At 35.2% G+C, this 19,075-nt stretch overlaps 1 protein-coding gene across 2 annotated transcripts in view; it reads right to left on the bottom strand.

Annotated features, from left to right (window-relative positions):
• Positions 1-19,075, bottom strand: part of LOC110685197 (two pore calcium channel protein 1B-like) — a 31,014-nt gene that overhangs the window by 2,402 nt on the left and 9,537 nt on the right. For both annotated transcript variants that reach the window (XM_021861678.1, XM_021861679.1), the window contains exons 6-21: positions 15,262-15,322; positions 14,892-15,058; positions 13,623-13,728; positions 13,448-13,525; positions 11,786-11,847; positions 9,063-9,135; positions 8,868-8,933; positions 8,626-8,769; positions 8,449-8,506; positions 7,224-7,331; positions 6,680-6,743; positions 4,247-4,415; positions 3,668-3,732; positions 3,422-3,512; positions 1,496-1,582; positions 171-248 (exon numbers count right to left, since the gene is read on the bottom strand). In XM_021861678.1, coding sequence (XP_021717370.1) covers positions 171-248; positions 1,496-1,582; positions 3,422-3,512; positions 3,668-3,732; positions 4,247-4,415; positions 6,680-6,743; positions 7,224-7,331; positions 8,449-8,506; positions 8,626-8,769; positions 8,868-8,933; positions 9,063-9,135; positions 11,786-11,847; positions 13,448-13,525; positions 13,623-13,728; positions 14,892-15,058; positions 15,262-15,322 — 1,477 coding nt within the window. The remainder of the gene's footprint in view (positions 1-170; positions 249-1,495; positions 1,583-3,421; positions 3,513-3,667; positions 3,733-4,246; positions 4,416-6,679; positions 6,744-7,223; positions 7,332-8,448; positions 8,507-8,625; positions 8,770-8,867; positions 8,934-9,062; positions 9,136-11,785; positions 11,848-13,447; positions 13,526-13,622; positions 13,729-14,891; positions 15,059-15,261; positions 15,323-19,075) is intronic.

Below are 19,075 nucleotides of genomic sequence, written 5' to 3'. Positions count from 1 at the left end.
ACAAAAACGAGGGGAGTATATTTAACCAGCTCATACAGTGATGTACTTCGACAAATATAAATTCTAATCAATTATTAGCTTCTTATCCATGTTATATTGACACAAAAAGTAGAATGTGTCACAATAAGAAAGAAGTTGAAAGGATAAGTTAGTTCGTGAATGACACTGACCTTTCTTGCTTCAGGTTCTTCTTCTGACTCCTCAAGCTCCAATTCTGAGAAGAATGCTTCCAACACAAAAGCAATGATCTGAAACCATAATCAGATAACAGTTTTCATTAGTTTAGTCACAATATAAAATACCGAGAAATGTCAACATACCAATGATAGGAAAGAATAAAATTCTAGGACACTGAGCAATATTTAGTTCATAAACTAAACATTGGACTTAACTTTTTTATGTTCTAAGAAAATTAAAATCAAGGTCTACTGCATATGCAATACTATTTCTGTTCTTAAAGGCTCTATAAGGTTACAATTTGCACACAATCCAAAGATAGAGACAGTGTTATGGGGGGGGGGGTAACATGTGGGGCAAAGTAAATTGGCCAAAAATTTGAACCTTCTGTTCAGGGTAAGGGGTAATTGGGTAAAAATGTAACAAATTCGTAACCAATGGAATAAAGGAACAGCGTAGAGAACAAAAAAGAACAGGCAAATATGGAAAATATAAAAAATATCAAGGAACGGAGGTCTTTTGACAACAACCAACCTGTGTTTTTAGAATATGGACTCAAAAAGCTTGGAATGCTCAAGTAATTTAGAACACAGGCCTTCATGTTATATCGTTATTGATAATTTTCTCTCGAAATAAATCCCCTTCCTAGTTCCCTACACTTGTTATCTTCTTTCTTAGAGCCAAATAAAAACCCAACATCCTTCAATTCTTTTAAAGTCAATTTCTCATAAATTCTCTGCCTCTCAAGTAAAACTATTTCCGGTGGTTTATAAGTTTGTGATAGCTGATGTAGAACGTCAATGTTGAAAACAAGAGTAAGAGGAAGCTGAACTTAGTCTTTGTTGGAGAGAAGCATGTGTTGCACAGGAAAGACGGGGATTGACGACTTCAGTTGATTGTCAACAATTAGTAATAACGTAAATAACACAACTGTAGAGAGTGAAAAGTAATGGGGCAGAGTGAAGTAGGGCATCAGAAGAAATTAGCTGCAAGATGTTATGAATGGTGAATGAAAGGCTGAGATAAAACCAGAGGTGTAATAAATACTCAATCAACCAAAGCCTTAATCCCATAAGTGGGGTCAGCTACATGAACCAAAATTGATTTTCCGTATAGTTATCCACAAAATCTTCCAGGTGTAATAAATAAGTTTGTACCAAATTGCACATGTTGATCAATGTTCTTAAATCAAAGGGAATGCTAAGTATACTTCAAAAAAGAGCTGAGGCTAGTGCTTACTAAATGTAAAATAAGCAACATTGTGGAGAGAGGTAAAAACTAACCAAAAGTGGAAAAAAAAAAAAAAAAAAAGACTTACCAAATTCAAGATAAGCATCACCGTGATGAGGTAAAAACTGACAAAGTACATCAGGCTCCATGAAGTTCTTGTCAAGTCCCAGTATGTCTGAGGAAAAAAACAAATAAAAACAAAATAAAATAAAATAAAATAAAAAAACAATCCCCTTTAATAATAAGTATGTTGCAGTTTTTGTTGCTCATACGATGATAATATGCATGGTACATCAATAGATGACTATCCTAGATTTATCGTAATCTACCATATAACCTTTCAACACTTTGAAAGACAAAGTAAAAAAGTGTCATAGGGCTAACCAACATCAATCACTATTTCAGTATTATCTGTAGAAGACAAAAAAAGTTGCATAACAAACATAGCTCATTCAAAAATCCCATCATTCTTATGATAGAGCTAAGGGGAACATAATAAGCTACAGCCGCAGCAACATTTTTAAGTAGCCTAGTGTGGGTGACAACTTACAACAATATATGCTGAGTACATAACCTCATTTATTGCATCAACAATGCAACTTTACATAAGTGCACGATTAAAGTGTTTTGATAGTATTTCTTATTGTATTAAACTGTAAGAAATATTACAGCACACCCATTTAATCCCAAAATCAGTTGGGCGATCCATGTGGGAGAAAACTCACTTGCTGTTTGTCCATGAGGCCATGGGAAGTTGCTATATGAAATATTATCTTTACAATGCCCTTGATAAGTGTTTGTTCATTCAAACTAGAATATGTGAAAGTTTAAGGTACCCTGATTCCCTAAGGGCTTTTTCTTCATAGGAAATCAATAGGCATTTACTTTTTTTCATTATTGCATCGATTGGCTCGATGGCCTTAAATATGGAGTTTATGATGCGGATTTTAATCCGAATTAGCAAGAAACTCTGAACTATATTGATGAATTCAATGAGCTTTGTGACTAAAGTTTAAAGAATAGAACTCTAATTTCCGCAAGAATAAAGGGTCTCTTCCTAGTCGCAACTAAAAGATGATCACGAGTTGCAACAAGTCATTTTTTTATCATCATTCAAACAAATTATTAGATAAGAAAACAACTAAGTTTCCTACAATACATAAAATTTATCCTAAAACAAATAGTCATTAATGTGCTTGAAACAAGAAAAATTCACTCAAGTGAATGGTATAATGAGTGAGCAACCATGGTTTCTCTTACTTAGATTATAAATTAGGACTAGATTCGACTTACACATTTACTTGAGTGGGTTTTCAGTTTATAGGTACAGCATATCATTCACAATCCAAATTCGAATATAATATCATTCAATTAATTCGTATCAGAGGATTTTTCTAAGGAGAGAGGCATTAAGGCAAGATTGAAGCTATAAGTTTGGAGTTGTTTGTCTGAAATCAGCTTTTTGGGAAAGTTAATGGCAATATATTCGGTGAATATTGGAGTTCCGTAGGTGCAATCTGGCTAGATATTAATAAATTCATCACTTTCCAACAAGAGCAAAGAATAATCACCTTATCTAATTCTTGCTTTAACTACTGCAATAACATTATATGAACTTTAGGCTACTAGAATATGACACCAGATTTGGTGGGGTCCTTGCAAACACTGGTAATTTGATTCACAACTTACCCTCTTGGCAGAAAATTAATATCATGGCAAGTCTTCTGCAAGTGACAAGAATTTTAAATTCTGGGAAGGGGGTGGGGGTGGGGGTGGGGGTGGAGAAGAAAAGCATTTGGCATACTTCCAAAAGTTGCATATAAATATCAGATTTTTTATTGAAATAGATCTAGAGTGCCATCTCAGTATAAGTCTATCACCATGACAGTCAAGGACCATCCAGAAGACATATAAATGCACCACAAATGGAACGGTTCTGCTACACTTATGAAAATAAGGAACTCAGGTAAGCCTTGATTCTTTAACAAAACATGGAAGACAAAAGAAGTGATACCTGCATCCAGGCTTGCCAGTTCCCCATTACTACTAAATTGAACGTTGTCACCATAGCATTCGGATAGTCATTAAAGTTGAAGAGCAAATAACTGTTCTAGTTAAGAAAATCAATACATAAAAAGTATGAACAAAAATTTAGGCAAGGAAAATAGCAGATGACTAGTTCCTGTCCCATTAACATTGAGAATCACACAACTTTCAAACAGGTGACCAAAGTTCTGCACAAATTATGGGAAAAGGATACTCGTTTTCAGCAAGATCAGATCCTTCTAGTAAAGCATTCCCTGCGTTAACAATCCCGCCAAAAACCTGTCAAACAAGAAAGAGTATGAGATTATGTAAGGGAACCAACAGAAGATGCTGCACTGGGATATACTGAGGCAAATCTAGCAAAAAAAAAAAAAGGAAAACCATTGGAAGAAAACAGCAGGAAAAAAGGACAAAACAATATTCTAAAGGACATGCTGAATTTGCTGATTTCCAGTACAGAAAAAAGAAAAAAGAAAAAAAAAAAAAAAGGTAGCTTTTATATAGCACTTGTGAGGAAAAGGCTATTCATGAAGCTATACCAATATTCCTTATAAAGAACAAGGAATACCTGTATTGGCAAAGATTCTAAAATACCATTCGTGGATAATAGAATAATACTTTATGCAATAATAACTCACACTCTCTAACGTATCTTTTACATTTTAGAACCTAATAGCCAATCTAAATATGAATTAAATTATTAATATTTCAGAACTGATATTGTAGAGAGATGGAAATTACAAACATTAGATGGATCAGAAGACATGAAATTTCAGTAGACAGAATTACACACCTGAACACCAAGAGAGCTATAGATGCACATGACGCAAAAAACAGTCCCCAGATATGGCATCAAGCTAGGAATCAAAGTCAAAAATGTTGCTACAAAGGCCCGATAACGTTTGACTCGCATCGACAGTCTTACTAAACGTAAAACTCTAGCAAGGATAAGATAACGAATCCTGTTTATATATTAGGAAGAAAACAATGATCCATCAAAAATCAATATTGTGAAAAAACATTATAGCAAGGAAGATAACAATAACTTCACAGAGGAAAGGGAACAAAAAGATCAGGAACAATAAAAAGGGATCCTACACTTCTTTCAGCTAGAAATGGACTACCCAGTTCACCACACTTACATCTATTATATCTTAAATGTTCATCAAATTGAATAAAACCATACATACTGGTACGTAACATATATACTGCCCCATCAGATATTCATAATATATAGTAAAACCCCACTCATCTAGTCATCTATAGGTCAAAACATCAGCCCCACATCTTAAGCACTTACTGTGTAAAATTAATGGTCATGAATTTGAAAAAGAAATAAAAAGAGAGTGGTACTAGTACATTAAATTCTAGAATAAAAGAAACCCAAGTGTCTCCTGGTGGAGCATAGCATACGAAGATTACAGAGATTATTGTGTCAGAATAATGTCCTTCAATCAAGGTGATAAATAGTTTGAAGTTTCAATCACAGACAGTTAATTTATGTCAAGTGATTGTAATATTTAGTTGTAAACCACTTCCAATCAGTTAATTCAGCAAGTAATTTACGACACACTCCTAACTGAATCTATTGGGTCACACACAATAGCAAAGAATGAATCAAGTGTACAGGTGGAATAAAAGCCCAATAGTCACACACCAAAATAAAGAGGCCTAGGGAAATGTGCATGTGCACAGTCTTCAGTGGCGGATCTAGTATGGATTCAGTTGGTTTAGCTAAACCCATATCGGATCTGGAAAAAAACTGATCAGTTTTTTAATTATTGAAAAACTGAAACTAGTTAAGTAAAATATGTTTGCTATTGCAGCAGCAGCGGTAGGAGCTTGACTTACCTAACTAATAGGTCGTGGTTCGAATATGCCAAGCTCTCTTTTTTGGTTACATTTTTTTCGTACTATTTTCTTTATTTCTTTTGCTTACACGTATACCCAATCACCAATTACCCCGAAAATGTTAACCCTTTGAAGTTCAACCACATTCTAACAGAATCCATTCCTAATTCCCTCTGTCTCTCTCTATTTTTTTCTTAAAAATTTTAACTTCTAGTCCATGTCATGTCGGGTTCAATTGTATTTTTTTCGTAAGTTGTTTTTATTTTTACATGTGCACACCCATATTATTATTTATAAGTTGTATTTTGGATTATGCCATTGTAGTAGATTTTACTACTATATATGTGTTTAGTGACTTCAAACCTATAACAAACAATTTTTGGATCCGCCACCAATGATCTTGGAACTTGTGTGGCAGTGTGCAAGAGATGCGCCTAAGCCTCTAGTATTTTTACCTATGCTAGGGGAAAGCATCAGAAGGGCAGCAAGGTCAATTGATGGTGCAGGGGCAGAGATGACAATTAAGCAATATTAGTTAAGAGTTTCTTATGGAGAAAGAATGAGTGGTGAAGCTGTTAACAAGTTGTTAGAGGGAATAATTGTATTTAAAGAGGTATCTCTGCTAATTTGGGTTATGAAAAAATATTGTTAAGCTAATGCTTATTTTTGATAGTTTCTTTCCTCTCGAATGAAGGCGCTTGTATTGAGTTGATTACTTTGATCTATCAATACAAAACTATCCTATTTTTCCTCTAATTGCTGTTTCTGTAGTGTTTCTGCTTGTGTTAGTCTAGCACAGTGTGCATGATTTCCCTAAGGTGGTTTTCTAGGGTTTAGAATCTAACCTGAGGCTTCCTAGGAAGTGAAAACATACATTTGCATTCATTTACCTATCAAGGCAAGAACCCTAAAGCTAAACACCACAAGTAGATTGTATATTGTTTCATAGTCATTCTAAGCTAGCAAACTCAACAACGATTCAATATTTGTCGTGTGAATATCAATAGAAGGACAACATTTAACGTCCACACACTGCAATTGATTGGATCGGCAAGGAAGAATACACTAGGTATAATCAATTTTAATAAATCCACGATCAATACGTGTAGATCCTTTGATGTTATTTCCCCGCACAATCGCATATATTATTATATAAAATCCCAACACATTGAACCAATGACCTTAACAAGATACATAGAGCATCCAGCCTGATTAGATAATATGAGAAGTATAACACATAGATTTGGAAAAAAGATTTAAATGAAAGATAACTAGATAAGCATAGTGAAACTACTATGTTCCAAACTCCAATGTACAACTAGGGCTAAGAATTTGCAGAATAATGTATTCACACTCTGGAAACTTTTAATGTTACCATTCTCCATTGGATAGAAAGCTTTGGCCTTCTGGTGTAGCAAGGGTCACTGTTTCGCCAACAACTGCAAACATTTTACAAAGATTCAGGTGAAGGGTGTTGAATAAGTTGATCAATTAAAAGATCATGTATCTAAGTAACTTTGATCCAGAAGAAAAATGTCACAGCACAATATGAAAACTCAAAATACATTGTTTTATTTCCTCTTTGGACTGCCCAAAATTAAATATAGATGCTTCAGCGGTGTTCTGTTGTACAAGTCAGGAATGTAAAACATGGTTGTTCAGCATGCCAATTTTCCAAATCTATCTGTCAGAATACATGTTAGGCATCAAGTCACTGAAGTTTTACAGCTTATGATAACCATATCACTTGTGCAGAAGTGACCTTGAGATATGCAATTAAAACTTTGGCAGATTCTCCTACTAAGGGTTAGGGGTAGGGTCAAGGTGGAAGGTGCCCAAATGCAATGACAGATAAATCATGATAGATAAAGAAATAAATTAAGTATGAAGCAAAACAACTTTGATCATCAGAAGATTACCTATCACACAAGTTATGACAAAATCAAAGCGGTTTTGACCATCCCTCCAATAATTCACAAAACCATGTGCATATATCTTCAAACCCATTTCAAGCACATATATCCAGCCTGTTACCAAAAAAAAGGGGGTTTTACCAATAATTTAGGAAACCATCATAAAGGAAGACAGTTTGCAGTTTAGATAAACATATATGGATGAATAAAAAAGGTTATGATATATGATCAATAAAGTATAGTATATTTATAAATGAGCTATTAAATATGTGCATAGTTTACAATTGTCATTTATCCCTTAATTACAGCTTTTTAAGAGTAGAATAACAAAACTTATGAGCAAAGAAAACAAGAGCAAGATGTATGATAAAGTACTGGGTTAAAGAGAGGATGAGACTTAGATAGTGTTCTTTTCACTTGAATCTCACTTATCTTATTGGCATTGAACTTGTCTTATTTTGTTTGAAATGAACTTATTAACCTTTACTTTTATCTTTTTGGACCTTCTGATTAGGCCTTATTAGATCTTATTGGAATTTTTTTTTAGCTCTTATCTTTTGTGAATTTATCTACCCTTATCTTACTTGTAATTATCAGACCTTATTTATCTAATCTAAACTTATATGAACTTAATAGCCCTTATTTTATCTTACCTGGACTTATTAGGCTTAAAACAAATATATGTAGCTACCGTTATCCTTTAAGTAGGTGGGCTAACTCAGTGAAAATAAGGTGAGGAGAGCAGAGCCTTAATGTCGTAAAAGAGAAATAGTAAGAAAAAAAAAAAAGTAGTCTACATTAGTGTCTTCAGCTCATGATAGAAGTATCAAGAATCTTTTGGAGGACCTATTCTTTCAATTGATTTAGAAGACTATCTTGTGTGTTGAAGCAGTCTCTCTACTGACATAATGTTGCATACATTTGTGCCTCCATTCATACTGCCTGGTGACAGCTTGAAAGCATATTGGTGAAAAAAGTCTTAACATATTTGTAATTTTGTTGACAGATTTTAGGTTTTATTAGAAGTTTAGTAAGGAATGATACTCCTATGTCTACTTATCAATCTCTAACTTCACTGATTTCCAATGCAATAAGCCCGCAATTCATAATATAAAATGACATTTTCAATAGAAGCTACACTGCAAAAATTTACTTGAACAACATGTGGAACAATAATTTCACATAGGATCTAAATTAAACGTAATTCGTTTAGGTTGTTCTAAGTCCATACCAAACACAAATTCTACCACTTGCCAGAGTTGCTGAGATGAACTATCAGCTATGTCAAGCTGCACAGTTACCATCATAAATGCATTATAAACTCAAAGCATCACCAATAAAAATCAAAGGAAGTTAAAAAGAAATCAGAAAGACATGAAAGTGCTTCAGCTTCAGGAATTATTTTTACCGTGGTTTCAATGATAACTGCTATCAAATTTATCACAAGGATGATAACAACAATGTTTGCAAAAGTATCACTCCGAATAAAGGTCTTCAACTTTTCAGAGCAAGGAGAGTAGTAAATTGACGGAATTGCCTCAAAACAGGATGGCTGCATGAAAAGGTAATATAGCATATGACCAGAAAAATAGTGAGTTGCTCATATAAGAATCCAATATTAAAATTTGGCCAAAGGTCAAACAAACTTACACAATCTTCCTTTGCAAACTTTGTTGCAATGGCATGACATAAATCGTCAAATTCTTCTTCATTAATCTGCTCAAGAATAGGAATATAGTATACAAGTTACTGTAAAGAACAAATTTCCATCACGACTGTTATTAATGATATCTATTATGGCATGTAGAGCAACTTAAAATGAAAATTTAGTACCATAAAAACAACCTTAAAATCATGACTATCATCCAACTCTTCAAATATCAGTTCAAAGTCTTCTTTTGATATTTTTGGCAGCGACCTGAAAACAGCACAAATTTACACAGGATTTATCACACAGCAGAATCAAGAAAAAGGGTTAAGACTCTTAAGATGTATGCCAAAGTAATGTGTACTGATTCCTTAGATACAGTATGTTGACTCCAGTTCACTAAGAACACTGCGTGATCAAAAAAAGGGCTGAAAAGTAGGACCTAATTCTTAAACTGACGAAATCAAGAAGAAAGAGAAATAAGCAAAGTTGAGATTGATTACAACTAAACGCGATGCAGAATCTCCAATACGGTGCTTAGGGGATCAAAGTACAGATTTACATCCTTTTTTAATCATCAACATGTACATATCTTTGAATAATGCAAAACAAAAAGAAAGAAAAGGAAAAAGACCAACAATTCTATATTCTGATGAGGAATTAAGTCATAGAATAAAATTCCAAGTCATTTGATGATACTAATCTCAATTATCTCTAACTGACTATTTTCATTCCAGGGACAATGCATCCGCCCCACGTAAGCTTCCAATCACTTAGATCGTTATTCTTCCCTATAGATGGCCAAAACTATTATTGGGTTTTATATAAAAATCCAAGCACTTAATCCATCCTTAATTTCTGTCCCTCTTTCACATTTAGCATTTGAATAGCAATTTTTTATTTAATGTAGCACATGGCGCCTAAATGTTTGAGTGGCCCTATATTAATCTCTGTTTTACTTGTAAAGTTTTATTCTTAATTCCTTATTAGGGTGTTCCCAAGAGTTATGATTTTTTTTTGGTGAAGCTTTCCACTTTGGGAATTTTTACCCACACTCCCTCAAGACACCCATTTTTTTCTAAATTTAACACTAATAGGAGAGAGCTATGTTACTCAAACTCTTCATTTTACCTCAAGTACCCGTGTCAGATCCTCGACATTCAGACATGAGTATGACATTTAGACACTGCGTTTTAGATCAAAATCACATAATTTTCTCACATAATAGCCGAGTCGAACACTTGGACACGTACCCGTGTCGGTACTTGAGTCTGAGTAACATAGGGAGGGATAGTGTTTATAAATAGAAAATTTTGTTAGAAGTAACCTGTTAAGTAGCTCTTTATTGAAAAATGTCCTTTCGTAAAAAAAGGTGAAAATTAGGACCTTTAATAAAAAGTTTATTGTAAAGGGGGATGTAGACAAATCACTAGTGTTGACTTGTTTACATATTTTTACTTTGTTTTCTGCCCTTTCTCCTCCTCAACCACCATGCCAACTAGCCCACCACTAGCTTTCATCCACTGCCACACCAAAACGCCTACTTCCTCCTCCCTCGCCTTAACTCTCACACCCCAAATCTCATTCTTTCCTTTATCATCTGAAACAACCGCTAATCGCCCCTTCCCACCTACTACAAGCCATCACCATCCCCGCTAGATACCGCCCATAGACTCCTCTCTTCTCTCACTTATTTTTTCTCTCTCTTTCAACTCTACCTCTATCTTCTCTTCAAACCCACAATTGTAGCCACATTGTGCTATCTACTAGCGACCCCCTGCTGCCCAGCTTCCACCCACGCAACTCTCTCATTGTCTCACCCCTTTATCCCCAACTGATTGTGATTTTTAATCTTTTATTCACATATTTGTGATGAACCTACTTGACCCACCAAGTCAACAGCCACCTACTCAAGTGTATTCAAGGAGTAAACACTATGGCAAAGGAGACAAACAGCAGAACAGTCAGCAGCAGGGTGAAAGGCCGTTAGACGAAGGAGACGAGGAAGTTTAATGAATCACTTGGTGGAAAGGCTACACACAAGAGCAAACTGATTCTCTGATTTCAGTAGAAGACATATAGCAATTAAGACTAGGATGCTTTTTGAGTAGTGTTTGTAATATATAATGAAAGGGAATGGTGGGAGGAGGGTATGTGAATTTTGTGAAGAGAACAGAGAGAGTAGCTTCCTAAAGCGGCTATTTGGAGATTAATAGCCTCAAGCTATTATTATTGTAACCATTGCCATTTTCAATAAAAATTAATAAAGCTTCCTGCTATCTTACTTCGAATTCTTTATCAAGTTTCCGTCGACTATTGAATCCATTACAATTATTCATGTAGCTCATGATAGAAAAGAAGGGTTTAATTTATTCAATAGAATTTATTTGGTTCAGGCGAGGTTTAATGGTGGGATGGAAGAAATTGGAAGAGATAATGTTGAAAGATGATAGATATGGTGATGGTGGAGGGAGAGTGGCGTGATGGTGATAGAATGGTGGTAGATGATGGTGGATTGCTTGGCATGATAGTTAGGGAGGAAAACGGGCAAGAATTCAGGCAAAATTCAAGTTATGTGCTGCACACGTGAGGGTCAACACCAGAAAAACCAAGTTAATGCTCAAAATCTGGCTAAAGGTCCCCTTCCACAAAATCTAAACAAAAAAAATAACCATTTAAAGCCCTAATTTGCCACTTTTTTATATATAAAAGGAACGTTCTCACAAAAGGTCTACTTAAAAAGGTCACTTTTGTCAAATTTTCCTACAAAATACATTTAGAAAATAGAATTACGCAAATTGGAATCAACTAGTGATATTCCCAAGCAAGACTAAAGCATAACCACCAGTCCACCACCCAAGGTACAAATCACAAAGGAAAGAAGAAGAAAAAAATAATTCTAAAGGGTTAAAAGATATACCTATATTTGTTCAATTCTTCAAATAGACAAAGACATTGCTCTTGATTAAGGAATCCAAGATTCTGCAAAGATTAGAGAAGATGCTTTAGAATTACACGTCAATAATAAGCTAATGATTTAGGGAAGAAAATAGTAACATGAAAGATGTAAAATCGCTGACGGAAGGTTATGAGAGAGATACACATAACTTCTTTGCTTCTAGCAATTGCTGAGTAATTTAAAAGTGGTAGATCAGCCCCAACAATTTATCATGCAATCCACCCCCTTGTGTATATTAAAAGGAATAATGCTGTAACATTACTCTTGCTGAATCTAGCATTGTACTCTAGTTTATTTTTCAGGAAATTTTTCACTGAAAAAGCAGCACCTAACAAGTAACGCCTTCGTAAATCAGGAAGTTACATCTATCTATGCTTGCTTTATTTGACATATAGTATATGGTGATATAATTAAAAGAGCAAGACCATGAGACTGGTTGGGATTTGTGCAAAGAGGTAAAGTGATGTCTGGACTATAAAGAAAGATGGAAAGCCAGAGGCAAGACATAGTTGGAGCAAAAGCATACCAACCCCCCCCCCCCCCACTTGAAAGGCCCAAGTGCCCCATTAAATATCAAAGGCAGAGAAGTAATCATTTTTTTTCTTCTTTTAAAGTTTTCTATGGGTCTGACCTTTGCTATAATCATCTGGCACCCTTAACAACCAAGGCTAGCTTCGCCCGTGATGGAAACATCCAAAATGGATCAATAACGTTATAAAGAAGGCAAGCATCATAAATTTTATAAAGGGGATTAGCCAGAGTTCTTTCATGTAGCGCATCCCAATATTTGTTCTTTATTTTAAATCATTACTAATCTCTCACTGCTCTACTGATAAGTAACATGAACACATAACGTGGAAATGATATCATGAGTTTATGACATACTACAAAATGAGAAGGATGCATGAACACTAAACTAATAGATTAGGTCGCTGATTGGCCTACTTACCAGCCTTTATACATATGTAATGGAGAGGAGAAGGATGAAAGTGAATCTGGACCCGACCCGGATCCGTAGATCCCTTTTTTACGGATATGGGTCTTCGAATTTGAACCCAACAGATCCGGGTTGGATCCGGGTCCGTTGAAAAAAACGGATCTGGGTCAGGTTTAATAATAATATCTGGACCCAGATCCGTTTACCCGTTTTTTTATTTCCCCAAAAAAATAAGTTTGACTTGAACATTATTGTTTGTAATGGGTCTAAGTCTAACCATCAACATTTTTTCGTTTGCTCATTTGTACTTGTTTCATTGCTATTAATGTTATTTTTTCATAAAACAAGTGTATAAGTTAGTTGTTTTATACTTTTGGATTAGTTGTATAACTTATAATTATCCTTGACGGAACCTTGAAATGCATTTTTTTTTTTACTTGAACATTATATTAGTCGTAAAAAATTAGGCAAAATGTGCAAGACCCATTTAAGACCCGAATCAGGTGGACCCCGTCAGCTCTGGATCTGGATCTCCATTTTCCAGATCCTGGTCGAATCTGGATCCTGGGTAGAAAAACGGATCTACCCATGAAACGAATCCCCCACTCCCATCCAAAATTGAAAATGATATTTGTCAAGTCTTCCAGCACATTATAATGGAGAAAAAATACAGGTATTACACTTACATATCTATCCATCAAACGAAAGGCTTTAAGCAGTATATTTTTCCTCATACTGTCCATCTCAGAAACTTGTTTGGCAAGCTGCAAAACCAATTATTTCACGACATTGTGAAGCATGGTATGATAATCAAATAAATAAATAAGATAATAGCTATAATTATAAAGCGGGTCAACACACCTCACTTTTAAAGCTGTCGTACACAACGGCAAGAATCAAGTTTGTGACGAAGTAGACACCCAGTAAGATGTATAAAACAAAGAACAGGGAATACCAACGTGAAGCCCTGAGGTAGAAAATACAATAAAATGCAACAAAAGAGATATGATCATAGATGCTAAATATAAAAAAATTAAAATAAATATACAAAAAGGGAAATTAATGTAATCAAAATTCTTGATGACCTTACTGCAAGGCTAGAAACAGGAAGAATATGAACCAATCACCACAAACCAACATGAAAATATTACATAACCAGCTTTTAAAAATTCTATAATATAAGAAACTACACTAATGCTCATATGCTTTTCCCTTTGTCATTTTTCTTTACCGATTCAATTAATTTATAGTTAAAATTTAAATTACCTGTTGACATCAAATCAATATAATCCTTTGCACAAAGGTATGTTTTTCTCGAAAGACTAATAACATCAAGCATGAGGACTCATTGGGAACCATGGATGAGTGAAGCAGAGATAAATTCATATATTTCTAAAACCACTAAGCTAACTCTAAAGCTGGAAAAGATATCTGAGCCTTGGAGGAACATATATTTTTTCATGACACTTGTTCTTCTTTTCCCTAATCAAATTAGTAATAATTCATGGATTAACTACAGATCTTAAGGGCTCGCTCAAGACTTAAAAAATTAGAATCTCATCTAAATGCAATGTTGTTTAAAGAGATACTGAAAATATTTTATATTAAAGATAAAGTTCTAACAAAAACAGAATGAAGTTAAAAGCCCCTCAAACCATCATGATCTTTCTAAACTCTCTCTTCTTTTTTCTTATTGCTATTGGAGCCTTAGATTCAAAAGGTGCAAGATGCACCAAGGCACAAAAGATCCCTAGAGCCTAGGCACAAAATTCAAACCAATGAAAAAGGCAAACCACGCACCTACTAGATACGAGGCACCCATTTATTTCCATACTGTAAATTGTTTTTTCTCATCTTTAGACTTGCATACAAAAATCATCACCATCAAAATAGGATTAAAAGCCCTAGCATTTCACAAATTGTTATTAGTTGCTGGTCGGAAACCCAAAAACAAGATCTAAAGTTTACAAATCAATACTTTGTTTTAACAAGTTGGGTTGTATGCTAGAGGATGAGTGCTAATGAACTTATAAACATTACACCAGAAAAAGAGCGGCATCTAGAGAGTTACTAGTTATTACAAGATATCAGATTATAAAAATGTAAACCATTCTGAGAAGTCAATCTTACTTGTATGCAGGAATCCAAACATCAGGACTGTTGGAAGTTGTGAATAGAATGAACATTTGATACAATGTAGTACCATATGACGTAAAAACTTCAGCCCCCTGTTGAGTATCTTCAAACATAACATAAGCTATCCAGCTTGAGAACAAGAGAAACACAAGTGTGAGTGCCTGCATTAATTGATATTACCATTAAATGAAAGATTAACAAATTTAGAGGTGATGAGGATTTAATACAAGGCATTCAAAAGAATTAGCAGATGGGTAACCTAGAAGATACCTGCAATAGTACTTTTAGGCATACATGATTTAGGATCATATAAAAACAATTGGTTAATAAAACAAGCAGATTTGCCAGATGTTGGATTACTAACCCAGACATTGAGATATGTAGGAAGCATCCCAACTAGAACGACAACACTTCTTCTTAATTCCCTACAAACAAAAAAACAGAATTTAGAGAATAGAATTTTGACTCTCATTATAACAAAACGTCACTGTAACATTGCAGTTACAAAGCAACACATTATTTATCCTTTGGTTTACATGCAAGGACAACACTACTAAACACACTATTAATTAAATTACTTCCTCCACTTGTTTTTTGTCAACACATTTTGACTTTCGACATTATTCACAGAAGTTACTTTGACTTCTTTCTGTGATTTATCCTTGAAAAACATACTCATGTAGGGTCTTGTTAGATACATCTCGACGTCTGTTATTCAAATAAGAGTAATTATGTAACAAGAAACTTTTTTATAATTAGTAATACTTATGTTTCGTAATGTTCTTAACATTTACTGTTTGCACAAGAATTAAGGCTTAGGAGAGAGAGAGTAAAAAGGTGGATGAGTGCAAGAAAAAGGAAAATTGAAGTAAAGGAGTAATAAAGTGGATGGGTGTAAGAAAAAAAAAGTTGGATAAAATAAGAGAAAGTGAGTAGAAAGGTGTAGATATTTTGGGGTAAGGGGTTAAAATGGTGAAAGGGATTTGCCAAATATACAATAAAGTAGATATATTAAGAAAATTATGAAATAGAAGTAGTATATAATCGTTGTCAAAATGTAAAAATGATTTAAGTGTGTTTTACATAAATTATAAAATTTTGCTTCATCACCTAAACCAAAAGTCAGGTTTTTGCTCATGCACTACTAAAAATAAATAATAAAAGAAATACTTATCATCAAAGCAAGAGTAATCCATGTTTCATGTATTTGATTTAAATCTAGAACATATCAAGCTCTAGTAAGAAAGTAATATGAATCCATATTAAAATTGTATAGAAGATTCACAACCAAAAATAAGCTTAATTAAAGAAGACGGTAATCTCTAACTCTACCACTATTGCCTAATCTTCCTTTAGGGTTTTTTATTCAAAAATAAATAAATAGGCAGTTGTGTATAAGATGTCCCAATGTAAAGTTTAATCTCGTATTTACTACTCCTTTATCAAGGGCCAATTGACTCCAAGAAAGTGATAACGCTTGGACAAAAAATATAGAGGTTTCCTAGGTGTCCTTTATCGTTTTCTTCTGTGATGCTTAGACTTGTAACTTTTTTTTTTTTTTTTTTTTTTTTTTGAGAAAAGCCGGAGCTAGCATTATATAGATAGGGAATCCATAAGAAGATAAGGAGCGATTTCTTGGGGGCAATGATTCTCCCAAATCTGTTCGACTCCAAACGGAACTAGCTTAGCGACATGGTGGGCTACAAAATTGTCCTCCCTTTTAACATGAGACCAACAAACATAATTAAGGCAAGAACTCAAAGCTAGGATATCTCCTAAGACTGTGTCCAGGTCAAAAGGAATATATTGCCCTTTGAGAGACGATTAATCAGCAGTTAGCAGTCCGACTCAGGAATTACATTCTCCAAGATGCAGAGCCATGGAGACAGCTTTAACCTCGGCAATTTCAGAGGACCAGAAGGCCCTGTTTCGTGACCAGAACACTGCCCTCATGGTTTCTAGCTACGATCCCAAGACCCACCCATCCTTCCACCTGCAGCGACGCATCCGCATTAATTTCAATAGTACCTACAGGGGGAGCGCACCACTTCTTCAGCGGGGGAAGGTACTCTTGTAGATGCTTGCTGTATATTTCCCGTGCTTTTCCACTAGTCGAAATATACGTTCAATAATCTTAGCATTTGGGGTAGTATTATCTTTGAACACATTTAAATTTCGCTCTCTCCAGTGCACCCAGAACCATTCCTCTTTGCTTTACTTTAGGCTTAATAGAGTTCCAGGCTTCCAGCTAACTATGAGATCACACATCAAATCAGAGTCCCTCCAATACACCATAGCCAAGCAGCCACAGCTCCCGCACTCTTCCGCAACTAAAAATAGCATCCTTCATTTGAGCAACTCTCACACTAGTAACGTCCCCGTACAAAGGCGCCAGAAAAAATGACGAACCTTAGGGCTCACATCACTCTTCCAAATATCAACCCATGCTGATGAAAATCGTCCAGATTACATCCTTTGCATAGGAGATAAGCTGTTTTGACATTGTAGCATCCATCATTTGCAAATGCCCATGTGAGTTCATCTGATTGTCCATTAGAGCTAAGGGGAATGGCAAGAATGGCATGAACATCGCTATTCACTAAAATTCTCTTCAATTAAATCACGATTCCACTCTATTCTCTCCACATCAATTAAGTCCAGAACTGAATCAAGCTCTTCCACTCTGTCGCGCTAACAAACCAGCTTCCACCTTTAACTAGCCAAAGATCATGCCAAATGTTGATTTTGTCACCAAATTTAACCCTCAAAGCATCCCTTCTTCAATTAAAGCCTTTGAGCTCCATATGCTTTTCCAGGAGAAACTACAAGAGTAGCCTAGAGAAGCATCAAGTACATTACAATTCGGAAAATACTTCACCTTCATCACCATTCCAAGCAAAGACTCAGGGGCCTTAATCAAGCGCCAACATTGTCGTCAAAGCAACGCATCATTAAAATCAACGAGGTCACGAAACCCCATCCCCCCTAAACACTTCGGGGAACATATTACCTCCTACCTTTTCCAATGAATTTTGCGTTGCAATTCTCGTGAACCCCACCAAAATCTTGCCAAAGCTGCATGTATTCTTTGAATAACTGACTCGGCAGTTTATAGACACCCATCAAATACGTCGAATTTGCTTGAATGTCCGATTTAAGGAGTACTTCCTTTCCTGCCGAGATAAAAAAATAAAAATAAAAAAATTCCTTTCACCCACAAAGCTTTTTCCAAATTCTATCAACTAAGGCTACAGACCAATTTTTTCGACCTACCCACAATCGTCGAATTCCCAAGATATTTCTCATGTTTGTCGGCCGGCCGCATACCCAGAAGATTCAAATCTCTTCATTTTGCTCAGAATTAACCCCTGTACTAAACGGCACCTCTGATTTTTCATAGTTAAATTTTCTGTCCGAATGCTACTTTATACTAGTTGAGAAAATCAACGATAATTGAGCATTTCTGTTGATTTGCCTTTGTAAAGAGGTGAATGTCGTCTGCAAATAAGAGATGAGAAGTTTCTAGTCTATTGCGGCTAGCTTTAGCCCCATGAATTTATCGATACCGGACTTTATTATGCAACATTCTAGAGAAAACATCAGCTACCAAAATAAAAAGATACAGGGAAAGAGGATCCCTTGTCGTGAGTCACCGACCCACAAACTCCTCCATTAATAACAAAAGAGTATAAGACAGTAGAATCACAGTCCATGATCAAGTTCAACCAGCGTCCATCAAGGCCCATAGTAAGGAGCATTTTACGCAAGAAACCCCATTCAATCCTATCATATGTCTTACTCATGTCAAGCTTCATAGCAATAATACCCTTCCTCCCCTTAATCTGTTCTTTAAGCGTATGAAATAACTCAATGGCAACAAGAGCATTATCAGCGATGAGGAAGCACATTTTTCAATCTCATGACAACAGTTTTTGAAACTAGCTTATAAAGTACATTACAAAGGGCAATGTGTCTAAATTCAGAGGTAATAGTAGGGGTTTGAACTTTCGGGATCAAAACAATATTTGTATTGTTAACACATCGGAGGAAGCAGCGCCATTTAAGATATTGCTCACAAATAATGTCGCCTCATCACCGATGATATGCCAAAAGCGTTGGTAGAAAATTGCATATCATCGGGATGCATTTGCTTGAGCACACAGAGAATCTCATCTCTT

This window comes from Chenopodium quinoa, unplaced genomic scaffold (assembly GCF_001683475.1).
Source record: "Chenopodium quinoa cultivar QQ74 unplaced genomic scaffold, ASM168347v1, whole genome shotgun sequence".
NCBI classification, from domain to species: Eukaryota; Viridiplantae; Streptophyta; class Magnoliopsida; order Caryophyllales; family Amaranthaceae; genus Chenopodium; species Chenopodium quinoa.
The sequence above is the reverse complement of the archived record's forward strand: the minus strand, read 5'-3'. Positions and strand labels throughout refer to the sequence as shown.